At 29.6% G+C, this 27,823-nt stretch overlaps 1 protein-coding gene across 1 annotated transcript; it reads right to left on the reverse strand.

The window, feature by feature from the left end:
• Positions 1–1,015: 1,015 nt before the first annotated feature.
• LOC139088419 (uncharacterized) lies at positions 1,016–27,588 on the reverse strand. Its single transcript, XM_070637638.1, has 3 exons — positions 26,872–27,588; positions 5,511–5,568; positions 1,016–4,488 (listed from the first exon to the last, which is right to left on the reverse strand). Exons 1-3 carry the CDS (start codon positions 27,070–27,072, stop codon positions 4,367–4,369), a joined length of 381 nt encoding a protein of 126 aa, XP_070493739.1. The 5' UTR covers positions 27,073–27,588; the 3' UTR covers positions 1,016–4,366.
• Between the last annotated feature and the right edge of the window lie 235 nt (positions 27,589–27,823).

A 27,823-nucleotide genomic window follows, 5' to 3' on the forward strand; every position in this document is an offset into this window, starting at 1 on the left:
AAATGTTGATGGTAGTGTGTTCTGAATGTTCTTTCATCTATAGGAGAGAATATTCAGTCTCTTTTTCATCCTCATTTTGACATAATTTTAGGGATAATATTGGGTTGTCATTTATATTTTGGTTGCGCTTTACGAATCGTTTTCTTAATATTTCAAGCTTAATCATCCCAGACAACTCAAATTGCGATAGGCAGCCGTTTGGAAGCAACATGGAGTTCCGAGTTTAATTGATCAGGAATGAACTTGCTCGAGATATCTGTCTTGGAAATTTTCAGAGTTAATAAAAGCTCATTATAGTAAAAATTTATATTTAAGAAATAATTTTCATCCATGCCATAATTTTTTTATTTTAAGGCAATGAAAAAGATTCAATACATAAAAAAATTGACAACGTTAGAATCCAAAAAAAGTCCATTAATATTGCTTCTCATATTAATAACGCCTTCCATGCTATCGAAAATTAATGATGTCATCGTGAACAATTCATTGAAAGTTCTCATATAAAATATAAGTGGGAAAAATGTCATGATAAATTTTCCTTTCTTTACGCTTTTTATCTCATAAACTTTACGCAGAATATAAACATTCAGTCGCTTCTGTTTCATTAAAGTTTAATATTCTGGGTTATATGAATTATGTCAATGGTCTTTTATTCTTTCTCTCCTTTTATGAACGATGCTTTTTACATCTCTTAAATGTTTATGAGTGTAGAAGATAAATAAATATTAAATTCAGTTCCATAAAGATAAAGCAGCAACGATATAAAGCGGCACATTAAAGATAAACTGAGAGACTGTAAATATATTTTGAAAGCAACAGTGTAATATGTTGCTCATTTTGGGGATCTTCAATTTTATAGCAGTCGTTGGCAACCTGAAAAATTTCAATTATTTTTTAAATTGAGAGTTGTCAGCAAAAAATACGATTTTTTTCAAATATTTAAACTGTTCTTTTCTGAAAGATTTAAAGAATTAAAACCAAAGACAACAGTATTCCTAAAACTTTAGTCTTTATTAATGCATTTAAAAGATTTTTATTTAAATTTTCATATTTTTTATTTAATTTAGATTAATGAATAGAGGTTGTCTTAACACTTTCAATTATTCATCGTTTCCACGTCATACTGAAAATTTGTAATTTATTTGATCAATGAAAATTTACATGCTAATGCGTGAGTTGAACTATGTTTTTTAATATTGGCAATTATTTTTAATTAAATCTATTGTGAGGCTATTTATATCATAACAGTTTTGAGCTTAAATTTTTTAATAAAATTTTTTGTTTAAAAAAAGAATTATATTAATTCCGAAATGACATCCATTGAACTAATAGCCGCACAATTAAATTAAAATTCATGGTATTACTTCATAAATAAAACAAAATATTCAATTATGGCCATTTTAATTACTGTAAATAAGGAATTTTTTAATAAATATCAATAAACCTATGTAGCTGTATTTATTTAAATTTTTAATAAATTGTCAATTCAAATTTCAAAAATTGAGTTTATTCAACAAGGAAAAAATTTTTTGGAATATTTTCAGGGGTCGTTAATTTATGACGTTACGCAAAAATATTGGATTAGTAGACCCCCCTCCCTCCCTCTGTTACAAAACATTCATAAACTGTTACAAAACCCTATTAAGAAGCGAACGTAATAAATGGACGGCCCCTTACCAATGATGATTTTCCAATAGCTAATTTAAATGAATCGACCACAGATGTTAATTTTATAATAAATGATTATTAGGTCAATTTGTATCTGAATTGAAAATCTAAACTCATCAAATTTAGCTAGTTTATTATTTTTATATAGATCAGTAATCTATCAATGTATCAAAGAACATGCAATTTAAGTAAATATTTTCGAAATCAATCGATTTATGGCTTTGTATGTTTCACATATTTCCTAAGTGTAGATATACTTTCAGTAAATATTTTTTTAAATATAAGAAAATTTTCTTCTTTTAAATCTTTTTTTTTTATTATTATAATATATACTCTTAAATCTCGGATTCACAATATTTTGATGACTCTCGTTGTTATATATTCAACAGAACATTTATATGAGAATGTTCGATTTCATCTTTTCAACCCCCTTCATCTACTCATCCTCTCTTTTCTATCATCATTCTTCATTCATTCAATTGAATTCAAATCTTTTTCAAGTTGATTTCGAAAATGCAATTCAAATTTTATGATTGAATATATAAATTTCATTCGTGTTCAACTATTCTTTACCGAAATCGAATTTCAGCATAAAAATGTCTATTGCACAACGATCTTAACAATTAAAAACCCAAAAAAATTTCTTGAATGATAAATGAAATATTCGAACAAAGAAAAGAAATGAAAAGATTTTTGCGCTGGATCATGTTAATTAGGTTTTTGTTGGCTTTGCATAATTTAAAGAAAGGTTGAATCCTATCTGTGTAGCTTTTGGCAAAACTCACAGTCGAACAAAAACTTTAAAGAAATTTTTCATCATATTTCATGCCAATATGTATATATATACTGAGCTATGTAGTTTTTTTGCTTAATGTTCATTTCATTAAATTTCATGTTGCATAAGGAAGACAGAGCGAATGTTCTTCTTATCAAACTAATTAACTTTGTATCTTTTTCTATTTTTTACATTAATTTCTCGTGGCATAATTACTTTGAGTACCTTTATGTTCTGTAATTTGAATACTTTTCTCTTTAAAATAAGAGGAAAAAAATTTAAAAAAATATATCAAATTCATTCAATGAGAAGATAATTTTTGAGCAGAATGGCTTGATCAAGAATTTAAATTTTTTAATATTTTATCAAATATTTAGAAAGGAACCACAAACTTTTCAATTTCTCCGAGAAACTTTTTCTAAAACAAAATATTTGAGTCAAGATTTGAGTTTACCAACATTTTTTTAAATCCACTTGAAAGCTCCCATAAAAAATATAATAAATAAACAGAAAATTGTTTATTTTTTGAGTGAAATGAAAAATTTTTCCCATGCATTTGGTAGCACTCGTAAAAGCCACATTTTATATAAATGAAGATTGAAATAAATAAAATTTAATTACAAAAATATAAGCATTTGACAAAGATACCCGCATTCCGTTGAAGAATGGTTTTTTCCATGAGCACACAAGCAATTTGTTGGATAAATTTTTGTATTTGATATATGCTCATATGTGGTAGTGTTTGATAACGGAAAAAGCTGTAGAATATGAAAGGAATTTCTCATTTCTTCTATGAGTTCATATAGCTTAGCAGAATACTTTCCTCTTTTATTAGGAGCTAATATTTTTAAAACAATATATTTTTACTCATAGATGTATAGAACTTCAAAAATAAAAGTTTTCATGAAAGGATATGAAAGAACAAAGACGTATCATGTGTAGAAATTCTTTATCAACTTTATTGAACTCAATTCACTGAAATATTTAAGATAGTTTTGAGTTAGGTAGTAAGATAAATGGTTTATGAAGCATTGCTATGTGGAAGATGGATTTTTTCTGAAGTAGCTAAAATATGTTAAATTTATAATTTTCTCATCTTAAAACCTCAACCCCCTCCCCCTATGAACGTATCTTTGTCATAAAAATTTAAAAAACAACAGTCAGGATTCTTTATTTAATAAGACATTACAATTGATTCAAAACGGGTAATCATGATGTAACAAAAATATTTTAAGTTAATATAATTTAATTAGGTTAATTTAATTTAATTGCCATTTGCACATTCAACAAACTCTTTATTCAAATTATGAAACGATTCTAAAATTTGACAATAATATAACTTCTGTGCATCTTCTTACTAAACATTTTTACACTCAGAAATTTTAATAAAATTTCTTTTCAAGCAATAATTTCCTAGTTCTACTGTAATATGAAGCGCATTTAAGTAATTAAAATTTCAATTGAATATTTAAAAAGTCTGGTTCCATTTCTTTCTTATCAGCTTATTTTTCAAGTATTTTAAAGCATCTTCATCATCCTTACTTTTATAATTTTTTTTGTTTAGAATATCTCAAGTGATGTGTATCATTTTTATTTAGACTCTAGTGAAAATTTTTATAAATTTTTTAATTTTTTTATATTAAAATTTTAGGTATTTAAATTTAGAAGAGTATTTAAGTAGAGAATTGGAATCCAATTTGCACTATTTTAACTTTCTACTTTCATATTTTAATGCTTCTTTCATTTCGTTGTATTTTTAATCCAAGGGTTTAAATTATGATTAGTTTACATGTAAAATTATAATTATGGTGCTATAGGAACTTATCAAATTTGAGAATTTTATAGTTTAGGATGCAACCCTTGGCTATTAATTAGTATTTCAATCGACTAACTTCCTTTTTCTCTTATAACTTCTTATTCATCTTATAATTGATATATAATTGAAATTAAAATTGCAGAAATGAGAAGAAATCTGGAAATTGTTGCGATAGTTGAGTCATTGCAACCATCCATTGTACAACAATAAGTGCTTGTGTCCCAAACATCTGTAAAGAAAATAATAAGAAATAAATATTTTGAACGTTCAGCGATAATCTTAATTATAAAGAGAAAGGTATAATAAGTGAAAGAAAATTTCTTCCTTTTCCGTTCTGTGAACACGTTTTATGCATGATAATATATTTCTCCAAACGTTATGCTTCTCACTTTTTTTTTCTTCTCTTATTTCTTATGAATATTATTAAAGTTAACTTATAAAGTGAATGAGAAAAGAAGGAAAAGAAATCAGGATATATGCGTACATTGGTATATTTCGAATCTCATTCAATATGAACACGTTTATCTCTAGCGCTTCATTTAATATTCAAATAACAATGTAAACAGAAAACATCAAGCTTTTGCCATGGAGATGGATCTTTATCACGTATTATGAAAATTGAAAATTGTAGAGATTTTCACAATACTCCGTGTGCCAGATATTCACAGTACGTACATATACAGTAGTTGTATGTTATAATGTGATATTTAAAACATGAATATGAGATGCTCGTGAGAGTATTAAGAGTTGAGGTGAGAAGAGAAAATGTTTTTCAAATGACATAAAAATTTCTTCTTTCTGACACTAACTTCTCTTCTCATTTCATGTTGAAATGAAAATGTTTAGAGGTTCCATATCGAAATTCTCAAGAGAGCTCTTTTGAAATGTGATATGGAAATGAATAATTAAACCGTAAAATAATTTTATGCTTTTATCGAACGATAAAAGTTTTGCAGTAGCATACTGCTATATCAGGTGTTTAATGGTTATTGAATAATGGACATGATCTTTTATAACCTCTAATCCCATCTCTAATATAACATGATTGAGGTAATGATAGAGTTTATGAATGCAAAGTGGAAAAAGTTAGAAAATTGGTAATAAATTAATATGTATGAATTGTCGCGTTAGAATTAAATTGAGTTTCACTTTACTTCTCAAATAATAATAATAAATGTTCATTTATGCATATTTTTTTAAGAAAACATCCGGAACTTCAACGTGATGAAAACAAATTATGAATTCTCTTACCTTTTTCTACACAATGTGCTACACAATCTCTCACTGTTGATAATCCAGTAACGTATTTCTGTTTAATAAAGGAAAAAGTGAAAGGTTAAATATTAAACAAGGCCTAAAAATGCTGATGTCATTACAAAATATCGAAATTAACACAAAAGTAAGGCATGAAAGTCAAATTAAAATAAATCTAGATTATTTTGTAAGTGTTGAAATAAGTTTGCTGAGATAAAAATCTTGTTCAGCAATTGCTTAAATTTAAGTGCTTACTAATTGAAAAATTTCTTAATAAATAGCAATTATCACACTTTAGAAAACATAATTTGCTTTTAATTAGTGATAAATGGTTAAAAGTTTATAATTTTGTGTAACTTTTAACCATCATTACCCCTAACCACAGTAGTTTTTGGCAGATGTCTAAAAGAGTTTTTCTTTCGCACTTCTCTCCCCATTTGTCATTCTTGGACTTGAAGTAGAATTTATTCTTTTTCATAAAATAGTCTGGTCAATTTGCAGCAGTAAGTGTTCCGCATGCTTCATAAACTTATGTTCATTACGGTTTTTCATTTTCGACATTTTTAAATTTTTTATAAAAGGATAAAGGTATTCAGAGATTCAAAAATTGTTTCCTTAACAATATGACTAATTTGAGAACATTTTAATTCTTGTGACTCAGTCTAATTTTACCATAATGTTAGCTCACTAAACTCCCACAGTTTTAACCAATTCATGAATCCTTTTTTCTCGAGTTTTTTCGTTTAAAAAAAGTTTTTCATTCCTCTAATTCAGTGGTGAACAACCTATGTGCAACTAAATTTTTTAAAAACACCATAAAATGTATGTCTTTTGCGGTTTTGGCTGATGCATACCATTAAGGTTTGCTATGAAAAATAAAAGGTTACTCATCACTGCCTCCTTTATGCTAGATAACTTCCACATTTCAAAAGTTTTGATAAAACATATGCTAAATGCTTTGTGAATATTTAACAGCCGAATATAATTTCTACGTCGAATATTGAAATTTCCAATTATCAAAGTTTTTTTGTGTATGGATTTAAAAATCTTGTTCCTCAAAAATATGTCTAAAATGTGAAATTAATTATGAAAGATTGAAATGTAAAACCTGAGGTTTTATGAGCTTAAATCTTTCTATGGTTCACATTCTAAATCCAAGGGCAAAATGTTAAATTCTTATTTTATAAAATATATTATACATCATCCTAGGATAAATTGTATTAGGTTTGATGGATCGGTGGCTTTTAAAAAAATTGTTGTGTAAGTATAAAATTCTATCAAATATGTAATATGTACGAAAAACCAAATGTAATTTTTGAAGATGAATTTGTATTATAGTATAAAATTTCATCACATAAAAAATGGATAGAGGAAAAGTCGATAAAGCATATGAATACAGATGAAGGATTTTCTGAGTTATCAGTCATGTCAAAACAAATTTTTGATACTTGTATGTAGATTGATGATATTTTCATTTATTATTTTGCTCTAATTTACAAAGTTAAGGTCACAATTTTTGCATCATACACACAATTTGTAGTAAAAAATTAAACCATACCAAAGAACATGGCTTTAAAATACATTTTCAGGTTCACAGGCATGTACAACATCCATTTATCCAAAACAACTTTTTAACACCGAAAAAAATGCACTACATGGTAAACAGATGTCATAAACACGCAAACATAATTTTCATATTAAATTTTGTAGCATGATTCGGAATAAAATGCGCTAAACGAGCAAGTCTTTAAAGTCCATTTTACTAGTATCTGCACTTGATTTTTGTGTGATAAATCACCGCAAAACTCAAAAGTTTTACTTGAAATAACTTTAAAACTTTTTGTTCTCAGCTCAGTTCTGTATTATGCAAGACTTGAATAAAGCAAGAATAGAAAAAGCAGATTTTTATTCGTAAAATGATTCGTATGCTGAAATGTATAGTTCATATGCATACAGAATACATACATCGTTATCTATTAAGTGCTGTGATTTTGCTTTTGCTTAAACTGCAAAAGCGCAAGAGAATAAAAAGTTTACAACAATTGAAAAATATTCACTTTAGGTATGGATGGGATTAAGTAAAATGGATTTCTTAAACTTTAGTTTTAGTCAAGTTTGTAAGACACGTGATTATGAATAAGATCTAGAAGTATGCACTTTGTTGTTCACGTTGCAGTACGAATGAAAAGCAAAAGTTATTTAAGCTTAATGCAAATTTTAATCTTGTTGAAAATTTCAAATGAAAACAAAGAACGTTGACAGAATAAGAGATAAAATGAAGACAAGAAGTTTCTTACTGCAATTTTCCTTGTGTTTAAAAATAAACAAACTCTTACTTACTTATAACAGATCAACTTAAGTGTTCAATGTCCGATCGGCACAAGCTTTTGATGGCTAACAGATGGTGGTCTCATGATATCCAAGTAACACTTGGTACAAGTGAAAGTAGCCTTTTGGACGTCATATGACAACCAATTGGCTGCCATAAATAATTTTTTCTGATCGGGATGAAGAGAAGTACACCAGTGCACATGCATTTTGATAAAAAAATGTTTTAATATTGCATGTGGATAGATGATTTCTTAAGTTATATACATGACTACTTCGCTTTCAACAAATCCCTTTTTGTTGCAGTCAAATACGTGAAGCTAAAACAATGAGATATTTAAATCATAGAATACAATACTGCAACTACTCATTAAGCACAATGAAGAACTATAACTTTCAATAAAGAAACTTCCTTTTGTTTCACGGCACGGAGATAATGAAGGTGAAAAAGGGAAGAAAAAAAAGATTGAATGCGCTCCTTCTGGGAAGGTTCACCGATGCTCACTGAATCATATTATGTCTTTTAACATGGAAAAAACATTTACTTTAATGGAGTGGAGGAAACAGACAACTAAAAAGTTTTTCTTTGTTCGTTAGTTTTTCAGATGCAAATAATACTAGAAGTAAAGTAAAAAGGTAGACTGGAAATTTTCTTAATTTTACATACTTAAATAAAATTATTGAATTTAATTTCCATGTTTCTTTTCCTAATGCATGAAAGTCCGCATAAAAGCTAATGCTGTTTTTCCTTAGATGCAGAATAAAATTTGGTAATATTACAATTTAAATTGCGAAAATAGTTTTGCAGCATAATCGTAGATTACAAATTAACTTAAATTTTTTCTGTGTTTTTTAAAGTCGGTATGCAATGCAGCAAAGCAATCATTCTAGGTTATGTATTTTCTCCATTCCTTTCATTATTATACTGCCATTCATGATATAGTAATACAGTACAAGCAACGGTATACAAAATCCCCACAAGAGAAAAAAAGAAACAGAAACAGTCACTACCATTAAATGTAAACTGGCAAAAAAAGTTTCATAAGCAAGTTATTAGCTTAGGCGCATAAACCTTAATGATAATTACTAATGTGTTATGATTTTAAACTTTTGTTCAACATTTCTAAATTGTATTTTGTTTTCGTAATAAAATTATTATTATTTCTTATATATAATTTGAGTTAATCAAGATAAAAACTTTTAAGGTTTGTGTCCTGCTTTAAAACATGTACATTTAGGGGTGTAGCCAGAGATGGAGGAGGAAGGGGAGAGTTGATTGGTTTTATTGGTAATAATTTTGGGTTTTTTGGGATTTTTTCAAGAAAAAATCAAAAGCAAATTGAACAATTTTATTCCATAATAAAAGGGGGGGAGGGGTCAAGTACATTCTAGAGAAATATTTAACATCTAATGAAAGTGACAGCTAGAAAAAGTACGGATATTAACTCTAAATTATCATTAAAGTTTAATATGAAAAGAATATAAAGGAAAAAATGGTTTGCTTCATTTCTACAGTTCTACAGAAGAGAGCAATAAAAGTGATTATCTTAGTTCCGCTTACACTTAAATGCCTTTTTCTTCTTCTTTTCTTTTCTCATTTTCAGTTTTTTTATCCTGAGATTTTTTTATATGAAACACACACGCACAGAGCTTACTGTTAAATGTTGGACATTATTATGCTTAATTCTTTTTATTATCCTATATACAGTTTCTTTCTTTTTCTGAGAACAATGAGCAAGGAAAGATATTCCGCTTGGAGGATGTTTGGACATCATCAGTAAGGTCATAGAAAATGAAAATATAAAGGAAGCTTTACAGCTCATCAAACAGTATAGAAGAATGAATAAAAGTTGGAAAACGCCTCTTAGAGCTTTAAAATAGCGATAATTACATTCTTTTGTTTTAGCAAAGTAAATTGCGCATGAAATAGTTATATAATCTATATCAAAGCAGCGAGGATTTTTATTTTAAAATTACCACTTGTTTTTTGAACAAATTGAGCGATTTCCTTTGATTACGGAAAACGAGGAAAAGCGAGAGAGTATAAAATATGAAAATTGATTGAAATGGAAAATCGGAATCAATTGATCGTAAAGACTGTTTTTTGAGTGAAAATATCCATCATAATTCTAAAATAAATACGGGCTATACAGCTAAGTTAAGTTATGTTAAAAAGAACAATAATAAACTTGACTATCCTCAAGAACAAGTTATTGACCGAATAATGCCAGAAATCTTACTCAACATTTTTTTAAGATCATTCCTTTATTCAATTCCTATTCTTAACAAAACTCATTGAATTTTTTCCGAAAGGAAATTTTTTGCTTATCATGCACAGCAGAAATGAAAGTTATTTTTTTCATTCACGAATGGCTTAAATTTATGCTCAACAAAACAGCAGAAAAACATTTTCATGAGAAAAACTTAAGTTATTTCTGATATACTAACAAAAAGTCATTTATGCTTCCGAGACTTTTATTTGAAAATTTATTAAAATTCATTTCGCAAACGATGCATAAAGTTTCCATGATTACTGCCCGAGCGACACAATGAGGTGAACCGTTTTGCACGTCTTACCGTCAATACGACGAGATGTCGGTGCTCTAACGAACATGCTGTGCTTTTCGGATTGTTCATTAGCTTGAAACAATTTTTAAAAAGCTTTCCTCAATGTGAATTACCAAAAATATTTGTTTATATTCAAGTCATCAACTATTCAGGAAACGTCAAACTTCAGAAAATTCACAAAATTGTACGTACTTCCTTTTCAAAACTTTTTTAATTTTTTTTCTCTTGCAAACAGCATCAAAACTTTGTTGTAATAAAATTCACAGTATAAAATGTTAACAAGTAAACCCTTTCTGACTGACATGTTAATGCTTGTTTCTAAGTCAAGGGTCATTTTTGGAAGAATAATGGAACAGGTGTTGAAATAAAATACGAAGAGACAAAAGGATGTAAGGAAATAAACAAGAATTCTTAATTTGTACTTTTCTCAGCTGACAATAAGGTCAAAAAAAGACGAACATGGGTCCATTGACTTATTACGTAACGCGAATAATTGATCTCATCCTTCCCCTCCGTGACAAAATTTCTATGTAAAATCATTGTTTGAGCCGTAACAAAATCTCAACCTCCCTATGAAAGGGGCCTATGAGCGTGACGTAATAAGTGAATGACCCCCAGAATTATAGGAGATAAAAAATTAAAATGAATTTTTAGAGTAAAAATCTCACAAACTCTTGTATCGATTCTTAATTGCTCATCCTTGGTTTGGCACTTTTTATCTTCAATTTTGTTTTGTTCTTCATTTTTAGCATTTTATCATAATAAAAATGGGGAAATACGAGATTTTTTTTTGAGAACTGAGCATCACTTAAAGATAATAGCTTTTGTTTTATCATCATAGAACTTTTTTCTCCTTCCATATTTTCCTTCACACTTCATTCTGACCTTTGTTCGAAGTCAAACTGATTTGTTACAATGTACTTATGAACTAAATTGTTCTTAAGAGGATTGGCGAGGAATAAAGTTGAAGACATTTAAATTTTTATTGTTGTAATTTTCCCTTTGAAAATTGCAAATAAAGTGAAAGTTTTCCATCTTAAAAAAAAACTTTATTTTCGGAATGATTTGTGTAGTTAACATCAGCATTCTGTTGTTTTTATGAGATGTGTATCGATTCGACCAAATTCCCTGCTTTGGGATGTGACATTTTTTTGCCGTCGATTTAATGAAGAAGTTTTTCTTTCTGATAAAAAAGCAATCATTTTTCAAGAAGTTAAATGAATCTGTCACATGTAGGTAGATCCCAAACATAATAAATTAAGCAAAGACAAAAAAAATGCTCATTCCATGATCAGCATTAAATAAATCTTCTATTTACTTTCTAGTCCTTTAATGTCCTTCAGAAATAGTTCCATTCAGACCAATTTACCATTATTGTCTGTTCATTATTTATTATTAATAATATAATTTAATTTCTTTTCCTTCTGTCGGGTCTTAAGCCTAATACCATATACCCCCTCCCCCTTAGACTCCCCACTACATCTTGGGTATCTATTAATCTTCCCACTATGCTTTATGGGGTTTCAACCTAGTTCCTTTATGTCTTTATTATGTTACTGAAATCATATCGTGCTGAAAATACTCATACACACGATTTCATGAATGAAATCGATAATCAATAATACTCCTCCTTCATGTTTTCGTTTTCTATTTTTTTCATACATGATATTTGGAGCAAAAAATTGACTAATGAAATCAATGCAGCCTATTGATCATGATTTTTATGAGTATTGAGTTTGTGTGCTGTCATTTATTCATAAATAATTAACTTTTGAAGCTATTGATAAATTTTTAGATTTTAATGAAATTCATAATTTAATTAAGCATTTGCAATTATTAACTTAGGATTAATTTTTATTTCTTGTCACGTTCCAGACAAGTGAAAATTTCAATTTTGCTCAATTCAATGCCTCTTCTTCTACTTCTTCTCAATTTCTCGTTCATGCATCATAAATATGTCAATCAATCTACATCATTGAAAATCTGCTCAATCTGTGGGAAAGGCAGGCGTGAAATTTTTTTCTTGAACGAAAAGATTTATGCTTCTGAGATGAACACAATTCTCAGAGAATAATATAATCGGAAGCCGATGCATCCATACTCGACATTTCAATATGTTCAGTTCTTTTGCTTCCTTTTATTGGAAATTTCGTTGAGAGAATGTTAAATTTCTGGTTCATGTCTGATATTTTAACGCGTATATAGGCTTAGAGTTGTCGACTTTACCATAAAGTTCGTCCAAGTGCAGACAGTGATAGAGCTTCAGACGCCAAATAAGAGGAACCATGGATCACAGTTGATCTGTTTGGCTAGTGAACTCTAGAAAATAAATTGACGATCCGATTATTGTCCAAATGAAATCAATAGAAGCTTGATAGAAGCGAACATTATAAGAACACGACCCCAAATGAAATAGCAGATTGTAACCAAGTAAAAGATATTTTTCATTAAATATTCTTACACCAGAATCGTTTTTATTATGAAGACATAAAAAATCAAATCATCTTAATGATCCAATATACTACAAATCACAGCTTAGTGTATTGTAACAATCTTTCTTTAGTATTAAATCGTCCTTCTTCTTAGATTATTGAACAATTGGGTTTAAATAGAGATTTGGCGTTTGGATAAAAAAAAAATACATGTCGCTCAATATTGCTTAGACTTATTTAAAGGAAATAAAAAGAATAAAATCCAATAAAGATCGTAAATTTTTTTTATGACTTCTCAATAATGTGACTGACTTTATGCGAATTTCCGCTTACCGTCTTTTTTTTGAATCCATAAATTTAATGGGATTTTTTCTTTCTCTTCCTTTTTTTCTACCATATAAATAGTTTCCATTGAGATTATTTTCTATTCTGCTATCATCAATATTATTGATTTGAAAGAATGAAGAATGGAACAGATGACGATTCAAGCAGATTTTTCTGTCACCACTTTATTTGATATAAAAATATTGTGTGACATAAAAAACCTCACTTTGGTATAAAATTGGATCCTAGTTGACCAATAATTTTATATAATCTTCTTTAAATAACATCTGATTGTGACAGCTAGTGAAAAAGCTTTCATATCCCTAAAACAGTGGTGGACAACCTTTTATTTTTTAAGGCACACCTTGGTGATAAGCCTCGAAGGAAAAACACACGGCATACGGTTCATGGCATTTTCAATTTTATACGATGCATATAGGTTGTCCACAACTGCCCAAATATTGAAGCTTTATTAAAGCACATGCTGTTTAGATACTGCAGTATTTCTTCGTTATATTATGAAATACCACATAAGATAACAAATTTTCTTCTGATCAGCAAAATCTATGCTCCAAAAAACATGATGCAAAATTGTTGTGTTACTACATATTACTTTTGTGACATGGCTTGTTATTAATATTACAATAACACTATATAGTGTTGAAACCATACTGTAAGTAATCCTTTACATTGTAGATTCCATAAATTAATAATTGAAAAAACATTATTTTATTTTCCATAAGCATGAACAATTGCCTGAAAAATGTAATTTAGATGTAAAATATTGAAGATTATCCTATCTGGTATATTAGATATTCTGGTTTTATGATTTATGAATCACTTTTTTTTCTTACTCATGCATGATCCCTGCAATCTCTATCAACAATTTGTTAAACAAATAAGCTGCTCGCTTTATTGTCTTATGCTCTTTTCCATACATCAACAAATTTGACTTTTCGTCAACACTTGATAATCGAGAACAGTGACAAGATACTATAGCAGAATGACAGCTATCAGAATATATAGTCAAACAAATAAAGCACTTGTTAATCGTTATACGATAATGATAATGTTCATTTTATAGTAGTGCAAACAAACGGTATAGTACGGTGCATAGTATCGCATACATTCATTCAATATTAATTTTATTTTTATAGGAAAAAACAATTTTTAATATCAGATATAGATGGTAAATTTATTATTATGAGAAAGCAATATCACAAATGTGAGCTATAATTTCCTGTAGATGAGACTCGGAACAGATTTGTTTTGTTAATTTTTATTATTTATTCATTGGTGATTTATTGCAAATGAAATTTTTATTTTTGGTTAAATTTGAAATCAATAACATATTTTTTAATGTTTTCTTGCTTGCTATCAAGCCAGACTGGAAATCACACGATATGGAAATGGTCGAAAAATTTGCCCATGTCCATACTAGTCTGATGAGCCTTCCGGGAAGAATTTTCATTTCAAAAATCTAATAACTTATATTGATTGTTGAAAAATGTTAAATTCAGCTCAGAAAGTTTTGGATCTACAGTAATTGATTGATTGCATAATTTTTATTCGAAAATGTTTTCAAGTACATAAATTGAATTGGAAAAATTGAGAATTCTCAGATGCTACTCACGTTCATTGGCACTCAAATGCAATGAAAACCACTTTTATATGAACAGGAATAGTCTGTTTCAGGAGGGTAGCCAGAAATTTTTTTAAGAGAATAAAATATTAACCAAAAGCAACACAAGAAAGAACAAAAAATTCAATTAAATTCAATGACCAATGTAAATGTGGGAATGTCCCATTTAATTTCATTACTCTTTTTATGGATAGCAGAATTTTATTGTAATAAAAACCGAAGAAAATGTTGATGATGATATAAGAACCTTGAGTACCAAAAATAAGAAATTTTTGACCCGTAAACATAATTTTCTTTAATTTTGTGTAATGAAATGCGATAAAATAATCTTTTATTTGCAATTATGTAGAAGCTCTCAGTTTTAATTATTCGTTAAATTTATCAGAATTACTCAAAGCTTTTCTTTTAATTAACATCATCGGCTTAGAGTTGTCATGAATAATTTAAGAAATAACAATTAGAACGTTTTTTGTAATATTTTATGATGTATGTGTCTTGAGCTTTGAGAAAAGTGCTTTACATTGTTACAAAGTTTATTTGCATAATTTTTAAATAAATATTTGAGAAAATTCCTTATCATCCACTCCTTATTAGGTCATAATTCATAATAAATACATGTGCTTTGCAACATTACATCTGAAAAGTTTCCGACACGTGTGTTGTAAAATGTTCTTTTCATTATATGGAAATAAAGGAGGATGATTGTTCTAAATGAAATAAATAATATTGTTACACGTGCTTTTGTGGATATAAAATTATGATTTTTTATTATTTATGCTTCAAAACTTTTAAGTTATAATGAGAACAAAACATGTGAAATTACAATTTTAGTACTCAACCAAACTTCAATGGGAACAAAAACCAAACATTCCTCGTGAGCAAATATCAGACAAATAATACGCCATAAGGAACACAAAAACTGATTTTCAGCTCCATTTTCTTTCTCAAAAAATTTATGGCAGATAAAATGTGAACAAATGGGTTTATGAGAGGAAGCATAAAACATTCTTACAGAGAATATACTTTTTATAAATTGAAATATTTCTCATAATAAACAAGACTACATGACAGCTCCGAAGTCTGCCACTAAAAGGAATACAAAGTCAGTCAAGCATATATCAGGTATGTTCTCCTTATGATTGAACCACATGAGCCTTCAATAGGCCGAACAAATAACATTAGTCATAATATTCATGAAGGTTTAACTTACTATGTATGCAATTATTAACGCCTTCGCTTTAACCCCAGCTTTAACCCTCTTCACTAAACGTGAATACTCTTCAAATATGTCTGACTAAACCTCTGCATGAGAGAAATGATATCGTATTAGCCTTTGTTACGGTAATGATAGTGTATCAAAAGCAGCAGATTCGAATTTTTTTATGTAAAGGTTAATTTATCAAAAAAGAACATAAAGTTTTGATGCCATTGTAACCCACATTTGTTATTTGCGACCGGATATAATGCTTTCATTACATAACCTTAACAGCTTCCAATGTTAAACAAGCGTAAAATTAGCTTTTCCAAATGATTTCAAATTCTGGTAGGGCACGGTTGCCCTTTGTATCTTTTCCTAATAGAATCAAGTCATTTTTGATTTTATTAGGCTTATCCTAAACATTAAGGATTTTCATTGTTATAGCTTTTGCATTGTATTCTAAGCAGCTTTAATAGTGTGGTTACAATAAACAATTTATCATTCTTTATTAATTCTTACAACTTCGCACCACACGTGCTTTGTCATGAATTTTAATTTGTGACTGACATATGCATCATTATTAATAATTTCACTCGTTAAAGAAATTTTTCCGTGAATGAAGAAAACAGAAAGCAAATATGAGAAGATAAAGTTTGTTAGCTTGAAAAATGACGGCAATTTATTTCAGAATTTAAGATTTTTCTCACAACTACAGAATATGTAGTTTGTTTTTAAAAGGATGATATATGAATTGGAGCTTTACGTTGCCTTACTGTTTATTGTCACAATCAACTGTATACTGTTCCGATATTCAGAATGAATAGGTGTTAGTAGTGTTTGTAATATTAAGGGAACGAATATAATTTTTAGTAATATTCATGCGAATCTATGTAAAATTAAATGCATTTATCATTTTGATATCAAGATTCAAATAGACTCCATATGTGAATAAGGGGTCTTTCACTTATTACGTTCAGGAAAGAAGAGGGAAGGAGGGGCCTTTATGCATTAGAAATCCCAATAATCCCACAGTTCTTTCTTGAAAAAAGTTCGTTATTTTGTAACGTACTAAGTGAACGACCCCCAAGAAGTGCCACATAAATTTGTTATAGTATTTGTAAGATGTATAAACGTAACTTAAAATGAAAAAAAGTAGTAAAAGCACAACATGAAAAAAGGAATCAGAGAAGAAAAAGGATTGAAAAGATTATAAAGTTTGAATGAAATCCCTTTTAAAAATTTAAATTTCGGATTATAAAATTCCATTAAAATTTTACTGCAAATGCAAAAGAAAGCTATAAAAGTTTAAATTTAAAACAAACTTTTTTTCATGTGTGGATTAAATGCATTTATCGAAATCTCATTAAAAGAAAGCTTAATGCGAAAATCACAGCAGACGGATATCCAGAAGTAAGTTCATTCATAAATTGTTCACAAATAAATAATGGAAAAGAAATAAAAGTTTGATTTATTTGTATGGCTATCTATAAATTAATAATCCTAGTTAATCTCAGTTCCATAATCCAATGATTTTGTTCATGTTCACAAAAGTAGTTTTGGAAAAACAATTTCCCTAAAGGAATATTCTACCTTTTTTTTACATCTATTTCCTTTTTATTTCGTGTAATTTATTTTTACTAATAATCTCGTGGGAACTAAATACATACTTATTTATGAACATAATCACATACGCATTTACTATGGAAAAAATAAAAGCTGAAGATGGAAATGAAAAAAGATGAAAAAACCTGAAATTTCCATTAATATCTCCATAAATTTCGAATAATCCAACAATTTTTATCGTATATACAACAATATATTTCGTCATAAATGACTTGCAAAAGCTTTCATTCACATAAAAGACTAAATCAGATGATTAATATGTTTTCATTTGCATGTTCTTGCTCTGCTTTATGTTCTTTCCTTCTCTATATAACAAACATCTTTCACATGGCAGCTCCAGAAACCTTTTCCTCGTCTGATTTCATCTAAAAACGAAAACATTTTTCGTCTTTCTCTTCACATTTTTCTTCCATTCTCATTTTGTGTCTCTATAAGCGACAATAAACTACATTTTCATCTCCATAGAATGGAAATATTCTTGTTTTCACCGCATACGCTTCAGTTGTAAGCTACTAAAAGTTAAATTTGCGACGAAATTAGAATAAAAATAAAAGAAAGCCGTGTTTTGTCAATGTAAAATCTTTCTCACGAGCTGCTATAAATCTGAGTATGACTATAAGAAAGTGAATATTTTAGCAAAACAAAAGTGTAAAAATCTGAATATTTTTCGAATATTACGGAATGGATGACATCCAGGGGGAAGATTACTTGGCGTGAAACGTATACGCCAAAAATTTCACATCCGTGGCGTGAAATTTCACGCCATTTCACGCCGTTTCACGCCACTTTCACGCCATTTCACGCCAATTTCACGCCAGCGTCGTGAAATTTCACACCAATTTTTTTTATTTTTAAAATCGACTTTTCCAATGGTTTTTCATCTTTAAATTGGTTTTTAAGTTGATTTTCGAAATTCGGTTTTCTCAGGGGTCAGAGATCCAAGTCACTAATGTCGGCGGCTAAATATTTTACTCTGGATCTTGCTTTAATGTTGGCAAAGTGTCTTTGACCGCACTGGATCTTGTTTTTTAGTTCGTAAAAGTGATTTTGACCTTACAGGATCTTGATTTTAGTTCATGGAAGTGACTTTGATCTTACTGGATCTCGGTTTTTGTTTGTATAAATGACTTTGGACTTACTGGATCTTGTTTTTAGTCACTTATACGAACTAAAATCAAGATCCAGTTAGGTCAAAGTCACTTTCACGAACAAAAATCAAGATCCAGTAAGGTAAAATTCACTTCCACGAAGTAAAATCAAGATCCAGTAAGGTCAAAGTTACTTTTCCTATCAAATAACAAGATCCAGTAAGGTCATAGTCATTTCCACGAACTAAAATCAAGATCCAGTAAGGTTAAAGTCACTTTCACGAACTAAAATCAAGATCCAGTAAGGTCAAAGTCACTTCCACGAAGTAAAATCAAGATCCAGTAAGGTCAAAGTTACTTTCACGAACTAAAATCAAGATCCAGTAAGGTTAAAGTCACTTCCACGAAGTAAAATCAAGATCCAGTAAGGTAAAAGTTACTTTTCCTATCAAATAACAAGATCCAGTAAGGTCAAAGTCATTTCCACGAACTAAAATCAAGATCCAGTAAGGTTAAAGTCACTTTCACGAACTAAAATCAAGATCCAGTAAGGTCAAAGTCACTTCCACGAAGTAAAATCAAGATCCAGTAAGGTCAAAGTTACTTTCACGAACTAAAATCAAGATCCAGTAAGGTTAAAGTCACTTCCACGAAGTAAAATCAAGATCCAGTAAGGTCAAAGACATTTCCAGAACAAACTGTGTCGTGAAATTTCACGCCATTTCACGCCAATTTTGTGAAATTCACGCCATTTCACGTCATTTCACGCCATCGGCGTGAAATTTCACACTGCTGGCGGGAAATGGCGTATAATTTTCACGCCAAGTAATCTTCCCCCTGATGACATCCTAAAACTTTTTTATTTGTACTAAATTGTCACTGAATACTAATAAGCCGAAATTTAAGACTTGGAGAAATTTCCGAAAATTTTACTTACAAAGTTTTCCAGAGCGACTCAACTCAAGAAGACTTCGCCATGGAAGCCACCTCAGTTTGGCGACTATTGGCCATTTGGTTGTTAATAAAAGAAGTTTATGGGAGCCTTTAAAACTCCTTGGTGGAGTCTTCTTCTTTTGTGTCACTTGGGTATATTTTAGACAACTCGACTCTTTACCTTCTTTAGTCATTTTAATGTCAATATTTACTTTATGCTGTTTTTTACTTTTAACATTTTTCCTTACTGTGATATTGATGCTTTGTACATAACAAATCTTAAAAAATTTCTTTTTATAATGAAATAACATCGCATAAAAGATGAATGTAAAAACTTTGAATATTTACAATGACAAGAAGTGCCCGCCCTTGTTATATTAAGTAGCAATATTACCTCCTTGTCCTTTTTTGGCTGTTATTCTGTTAACATACAATGATAGACTTTTTTTGTAAAGTAGACAAGTAATTTGAATGGTGAAGGTAAAGGTAATTTATTTGGAAGTGTGACTAACAAAGCATGAATAAGTAATTCAATAAATGGTTGATGAAAAATGGAATCACTTTAAACTTTTGACATTAGATTTGTGAATTATTGATTTTTATGGTTCTAAAGTCAATAAAATTTCTAGGTCAGAAGCCGTCAAATTAGTCAGCTGAGTCCAGCAATGTTGTCAAGAGTGAAAGCTTTGAAGGCACCGGCCCTCTCTTTGCGAATTTACAAATGAGACATTGCCGAAGTCATTGTGGTTATTAAAGACTTTCTTAAAGCCTTATCATAAATTTACTTCCTCCATAAAATGTTCCCACACCTACATTTAAGACGAGCAAAGACTACAACAACAATTAACATAAAATATGATTCTGAAATTGCTTCTGCTACCAGAAAACATTCACATTATTTTCAAATTAAATTCAATTAAATTCAAATTTTAATCCTTCGTAGTATGGCACTCATGGTCTCAAGTACAACATATATATAGAAGCATTTGAAAGTTATAGAAAATTAAAGAGAATTTAATATGAGATGGAAAGGAAGGAAGTACTAAGAAGATAATGGTAACTGTAAAAAAAGAATGTAAACTTTTTCTTTTCAATTTATTGTTCTTTTAAACGTAGGAAATGGTAAAAGCTAATTTGTGGTTGAGTATTAAAACTTTTGTGTTAGAAAGAAAATGGTAATTGATATTAGATGTGAAGCTTCTAAAATAATATTGTTTTAGATATTACAGACACTTTGCGATATGTAATTAAATTTTAGATTTTTAAGAGATTTTGGAGTCAATGTTAGCGAATTCAAATAGTGCTAATTATAATGAATATTTAACTTTAATTTCCAAAGCAAATTTTATGTTAAATCGATGAAAATTAAAGCATAATATTAAGTACTTAAATAATTAATTTTCAAATTCATGAATAATTTATACTTATGATCTATAATTGCAGGGGGAAGATTACTTGGCGTGAAACGTATACGCCAAAAATTTCACATCCGTGGCGTGAAATTTCACGCCATTTCACGCCATTTCACGCCATTTCACGCCGTTTCACGCCACTTTCACGCCATTTCACGCCAGCGTCGTGAAATTTCACACCAATTTTTTTTATTTTTAAAATCGACTTTTCCAATGGTTTTTCGTCTTTAAATTGGTTTTTAAGTTGATTTTCACCCTAAGTAAGAGAACCGATCTGAAATTCGGTTTTCTCAGGGGTCAGAGATCCAAGTCACTAATGTCGGCGGCTAAATATTTGCATACTTTAGTGATTAAAGCATATTTTTAACTTTTTTGTCCCAACGATTTTGTTATTTTTTATGATAGTTTCTTGGAAATTTCTTGAATCTTTCTGGATCTTGCTTTAATGTTGGCGAAATGTCTTTGACCGCACTGGATCTTGTTTTTTAGTTCGTAAAAGTGATTTTGACCTTACAGGATCTTGATTTTAGTTCGCGGAAGTGACTTTGATCTAACTGGATCTCGGTTTTTGTTTGTATAAATGACTTTGGACTTACTGGACTTTGTTTTTAGTCACTTATACGAACTAAAAACAAGATCCAGTTAGGTCATAGTTACTTTCCCTATCAAATAACAAGACCCAGTAAGGTTAAAGTCTTTTCCACGAACTAAAAACAAGATCCAGTTAGGTCAAAGTCACTTTCACGAACTAAAATCAAGATCCAGTAAGGTTAAAGTCACTTCCACGAACTAAAATCAAGATCCAGTTAGGTCAAAGTCACTTTCACAAACTAAAATCAAGATCCAGTAAGGTTAAAGTCACTTTCACGAACTAAAATCAAGATCCAGTAAGGTTAAAGTCACTTCCACGAACTAAAATCAAGATCCAGTTAGGTCAAAGTCACTTTCACGAACTAAAATCAAGATCCAGTAAGGTTAAAGTCACTTCCACGAACTAAAATCAAGATCCAGTAAGGTTAAAGTCACTTCCACGAAGTAAAATCAAGATCCAGTTAGGTCAAAGTCATTTCCAGAATAAACTGTGTCGTGAAATTTCACGCCATTTCACGCCAATTTTGTGAAATTCACGCCATTTCACGCCATTTCACGCCATCGGCGTGAAATTTCACACTGCTGGCGGGAAATGGCGTATAATTTTCACGCCAAGTAATCTTCCCCCTGTATAATTGTTTAAATTCTTAATCTGACAAGATATCCAAGTCATAATACTGAAAAGCAATTATTTTCTAATCATCGATATTCATCTAGGATGTGGTCGTTTTGGTTATAAACAGAATTTATAAATAGGCTTCGAGTGATTTATAAAAGAAATTTTAATCGATAAATCATGAACTTTATATCCGATATATAATTAGATTAGATGACTACGATATAGTCGATATTTTCTCTTATTTTAACATTTATAAATCTCTCAAATACATAAAACAGTAAAAAGTTCAATTCAGGCTTTAAAATTTTCTGCAATGCTGAATTATAAATGAAAAATTATTAAAATTTCAATCATATTCATACATTCAAACGAGAAAAATTTAATTAAACATCATGAATGACAAACTGGCCGTATGAGTGTTGGAATACAACAATAACGTATTATTTATATTCAAATTATATTGAACTAAGTTGTTTTCTCTCGGACATTACATTAGTGACAAGAATACAGCTAACACATTTTTGTATAAAAATATATTTAAATTAAATAAAAAGACATAGAGTCTTTATTCATTAAGTTATCAAACAACAGGTTATGGGCCCAGAAGGCAAATCAAGACTTAAGTGGAGAATGGCCAAAGAAAGTAAGTTCAGTGAAAAAGTTTTTCAAAATAAAGTTTACAGAAATAAATTTAGTGAAAATCAACATACAGTGAAAAGTAAAGTGAAATCAAGTGAAATGTCGTGTTATAAAGTTAAGAATCAGAATCAAATTGCGGAATTGAATTCAGTATCAAGATCCAGTAAGTATGAAAGTAACAAATTTTGGATTTTAGATTCTGGCGCGAGTGTGCATATTTGTACAAATTTGGAATTTTTCTCAAATCTAAATCAAAAAATTAGAAACAATGCTAAATTAGCAAATGGACAAGAAGTTAGTTGTGATGGAATAGGAGAAGGAATTTTATATATAAAGTCAAAATGTGGAAATTTAGTGCAATTAAAATTAAGTAATGTGATGTATTTCAAAAGTAAAAATTTTTCAAACCTGATTTCAGTTCAGAATTTAGTTAAAGACAATGTTAAGGTTTTATTTGATAGTAAGGGTTGTACAATAAGTTATAAAGGTAAAGAATTTGGCACAGAATCAAGTTTTAGTGGACTTTCTATGATTCAAGATTTTAGTCAACAAATAGCAAAATTCGAAATTAATTTCATCCAGCAAAATTGCATACATGAATGGCACAGAATTCTAAGCCATAGAAATTTAAGTGATATTAAACAACTAAAGCATAAAGGATTTAATTTTAAGAAATGCAAGTGTAGTGATCAATGTGAAGCATGCATACAAGGAAAAATATCAAGAAAAAGTTTTCCAAAACAAGCAAGTAAGGTTAATCAAAATCTAGATACAGTTGTAAGTGATGTATGCGGTCCAATGCCAGTTCTTTCAATACACAGATTCAGATATATGATAACATTTACAGATATTTTCAGTGGATTTACAGAAATCAAGTTTTTAAGAGAAAAATCGGAAGTTCCAGATAAAGTCATTGAGTATATTGAAACAATCAAAGTCCAGTTTGACAGAAAACCCAAAATATTTAGATCTGATAGAGGAACGGAGTATACAAATGAAAGACTTCAGCAATATTTAAGACGTGAAGGAATTAGATTTCAATCAACGTGCGGATATTCACCAGAGCAAAATGGAATATCAGAAAGAAAGAATCGGACGTTGATGGAAGCTGCCAGAACAATGCTGATTGATTCAAAACTTCCACAAAATTTATGGCCAGAAGCAATCAATGAAGCAAATTATAATCTAAATCGAGTTGTAAGTAAAAATAATAAACTAAAGACACCTTTTGAAATCTTTTACAGCAAGCCTCAAGATAATGAAGATTTTCATGAATTTGGATGTGAAGTTTACATTTTCATACCAGAAATATTAAGACGAAAATTAGACGTTAAGGGAATCAAATGCAAGTATTTAGGACATGACAAACAAGCCAAAGGATATAGAGTTTATGATCCAGCATCAAGATGTGTGAAAATAAGTCGGGATGTGATATTCATTAAGAAAAATTCTAAAGCAAGTAATCAACAGGTCAGTGATCAAAGCATTTCAGACTGCAAGATTCAGAACAATATAGACAGTGACATTCAAACTTCCGTTAATCAGAATAACGAGTCAAATAAATTTCCAATTTATTTCGATGAAATAAATCCAGTTATTCCAAATCAAGTAAATGAAGATGAAGTTGAAATATTTCATGATGCAGAGGAAGAAATTCAAAATCCAGTTCAAGAACCAAATCCAGTAATTGAAATTCAAAATCAAAGACCAGTCAGAAGTAATGCGGGTAAATTACCAGCAAGATTTGCAGACTATGAAATAAATAGTATTCAACATTTAGAACCAAGAAGTTATAAGGAAGCGATTCAAAGTTCAGAGAAAGATAAATGGATTGAAGCAATGAATGAGGAAATCAAGTGTCTTAATGACAATAATACATGGGATTTAGTAAATTTACCTGAATCAAGACTTGCAGTTGGCTCCAAATGGGTTTTCAAGAAAAAGTTAGATGAAAATAATCAAGTCATAAGTTATAAAGCGCGTTTAGTCGCTCAAGGATTCAGTCAAAAGTATGGAACAGATTACGATGAAGTATTTGCTCCAGTAATTAGTACTTTCATCAACATTCAGATTATTTTTAGCAGTAAGTGCTAAAAGAAAATATATAATAAAACAATTCGATATCAAGTCAGCATTTCTAAATGGAGAACTTCAAGAAGAAATTTATTTAAAACAACCTCCAGGATATCAAGTTAATAATCAAGTTTACAGATTAAAGAAAAGTTTATACGGTCTAAAGCAAGCAGCAAGAGTTTGGAATTCAACTATACATCAAGTATTTATAGATAATAATTTTAAACAAAGTCAGATAGACAAATGTCTTTACATTAAACATTCAGATAATAAGTCATGCTTTATAATAATTCATGTTGATGACATTCTAATTGCAGGTTCAGATATAGATATAGTAAATCAAATCGAATCAAAATTAAGTATTAAGTTCCAAATCAAGGACTTAGGTCACATTAAGTACTTCTTAGGTATTCAAATCAAGAAAGATCAGAATGGTGATTATTTTATTAATCAAGAATCTTATATTGATAAAATAACTGAAGAATCAAAATTAAGTGATGCAAAAGCATCAAAGTTCCCCTTAGATACAGGCTATTACAAACTTCAGAATTCGGATCCACTCCCAGATAATGAAGAATACAGAAAGTTAATTGGAATGCTTTTGTACGTAAGTACAAATTCAAGACCAGATATTTCATCAAGTGTTTCTATATTAAGTCAGAAAGTAAGCAAGCCAACTAGATTAGATTTAAATGAAGTTAAACGAGTAATTCGGTATTTAAGTTGCACAAAGAAATTAAGCTTAAGATTAAGTAACCAGAATTCAGATTCAGATTTACTCATGTATTCAGATGCTAATTGGGCAGAAGATAGAGTGGACAGAAAGTCAAACAGCGGTTTTATAGTTTTTGCTTTTGGTGGTACGATAAGTTGGGCATGTCGAAAACAGATATGCGTTTCGCTGTCGTCGACCGAAGCTGAATATGTTGCACTGTCTGAAGCGTGTCAGGAAATGATTTGGTTGCAAAGACTATCTCAAGATTTTAGTATCAATGTCCAGTATCCGGTTCAAATTTTAGCAGACAATCAGAGCGCAATTAAGATGATTGATAATCATAAATTCAGTAACAGCACTAAGCATATAGAAACGAGATATCATTTCATCAAGGACATCAAGGAGCAAGGACTAATTAAAGTTAATTACGTACCAGCAGAAGACAACGTTGCGGACATGTTAACCAAGGCTTTAGGAGGAATTAAAATCAAGGATCTAAGGACACGAGGAGGACTTACAGAACTGGAGCATGAGGCCAGCCAACCTCATTTAGGGTTATTGTTGAGGGGAGGTGTTGGAATACAACAATAACGTATTATTTATATTCAAATTATATTGAACTAAGTTGTTTTCTCTCGGACATTACATTAGTGACAAGAATACAGCTAACACATTTTTGTATAAAAATATATTTAAATTAAATAAAAAGACATAGAGTCTTTATTCATTAAGTTATCAAACAACAATGAGAAAGTTTCTAGGACAGCTAGAGAGAGAAAAAAGACAAAAAAATAGCTGAAAAAGTTAAATAAAGAAAGCACTTTTTTGTATTTCCCAACGTTTAGCTTTTAAAAATATATTTGAGCATATTTCTGTACAGCTATTAGAAAAACCGAGAGATATGGAATAGAAAACGAAAGATAGCCAAGTTACAAAATCATCGATAAAATGTTAAAGCATTTAATGCTTCTCATAAAATGATTTAAAGATAAATGGACAAAGTGCTGAGACTTAAGAAACATATGCTTATTTTTGAGACATCAAATTTATATTTTTGATGACATTTGCAAAATTAAAATTATAATGGAAAGGAATCTGAGGGGAAATGAAAAAGAAACAAAAAAATGAATGAAAATATCTTGAGGATCTTTTCATTTTTTGTTCTTCTCTTACCACACAAAATTTATCGCCTTTCCCTGGACATTCCTTGAGATGCAAATGAGCTGTGGTCTCGCTATAGTTCAAACATGGTGTAATTGAACCAACGCCATCGTTAAATTGTCCACATTGGTAACATTGTAAGCCATTTGTTGAGGCGATCGTAAAAACTAATAGAAGCACTAGAAAGAGCATTAATGAGCAATAAGTGGCCATTGTCGTTTTTGTGGAGTTGTTTGTTTCTCTGCTTCCTCTATAATTTCTATCTCACTTATAAGCCTTTTGTGATTAATTGTTAGCACACACAAAAAAATTATGTACTATGGGAGTAAAGTGAGCAATCACTTATTATTGAAGAACACACAAAGGATCAATAATTTTCACACTTATTTATTTCTCTTGTGCACTTCCAAATTGTTCTTTTCCACTTTCCTTTCTTTTATGCTTTACTCACTATTACTATATTAAATATTTATATGATAAACAATTCAATCTATTTTATGTTTGTCAATAATTGATCAACCACACATAACACGAATATTCACGTCATTGAATAATTAAATGACTAAGCTTTAACGTTTCCCGTGAGAAATAAACTCTTTAAAATCTCAAACAACAAAAGTTCACGAATGTCCGTTATGTAATAATTTAATATTTTCAAATATTTGTCACCAAATTACTGTTAAAATTAGAAATTTTGTTTCCGCTTTATTCTTTTATGACTGATCTGGTCAAAAGATGCATGTAAACTGAACAATTTTGAAAGGTGTGGAAAGGATATGATGCTGCAATGGATGTGCTAATATCTTTAGAACTAAATAAATTTTCTATTAGAACATCGACTCTGATGTTTATTGAAGCTTTTATTAAAGCTTAAAAATAGGATTTGAAGTTGCCAAGAGATGCGTTAAAAAAAACATTTTAATGTTTCCAGCGACATCTGAGTGAAAAACTGTCAATTTATGTT

Source organism: Chironomus tepperi, unplaced genomic scaffold, assembly GCF_022539635.2.
Source record: "Chironomus tepperi strain 1889 unplaced genomic scaffold, CSIRO-AGI_Ctep_v1 contig_163, whole genome shotgun sequence".
Lineage (NCBI taxonomy): Eukaryota > Metazoa > Arthropoda > Insecta > Diptera > Chironomidae > Chironomus > Chironomus tepperi.

Excerpts from the sequence above, each read along its gene's own strand:
- LOC139088419 (XM_070637638.1), bottom strand. The coding sequence starts at position 27,072 with ATGGCCACTTATTGCTCATTAATGCTCTTTCTAGTGCTTCTATTAGTT. Across the intron at positions 5,569-26,871 it reads AAGGCGATAAATTTTGTGTG|AAATACGTTACTGGATTATC; the intron begins GTAAGAGAAGAA and ends TTTATTAAACAG. Across the intron at positions 4,489-5,510 it reads AGCACATTGTGTAGAAAAAG|ATGTTTGGGACACAAGCACT; the intron begins GTAAGAGAATTC and ends TTTTCTTTACAG.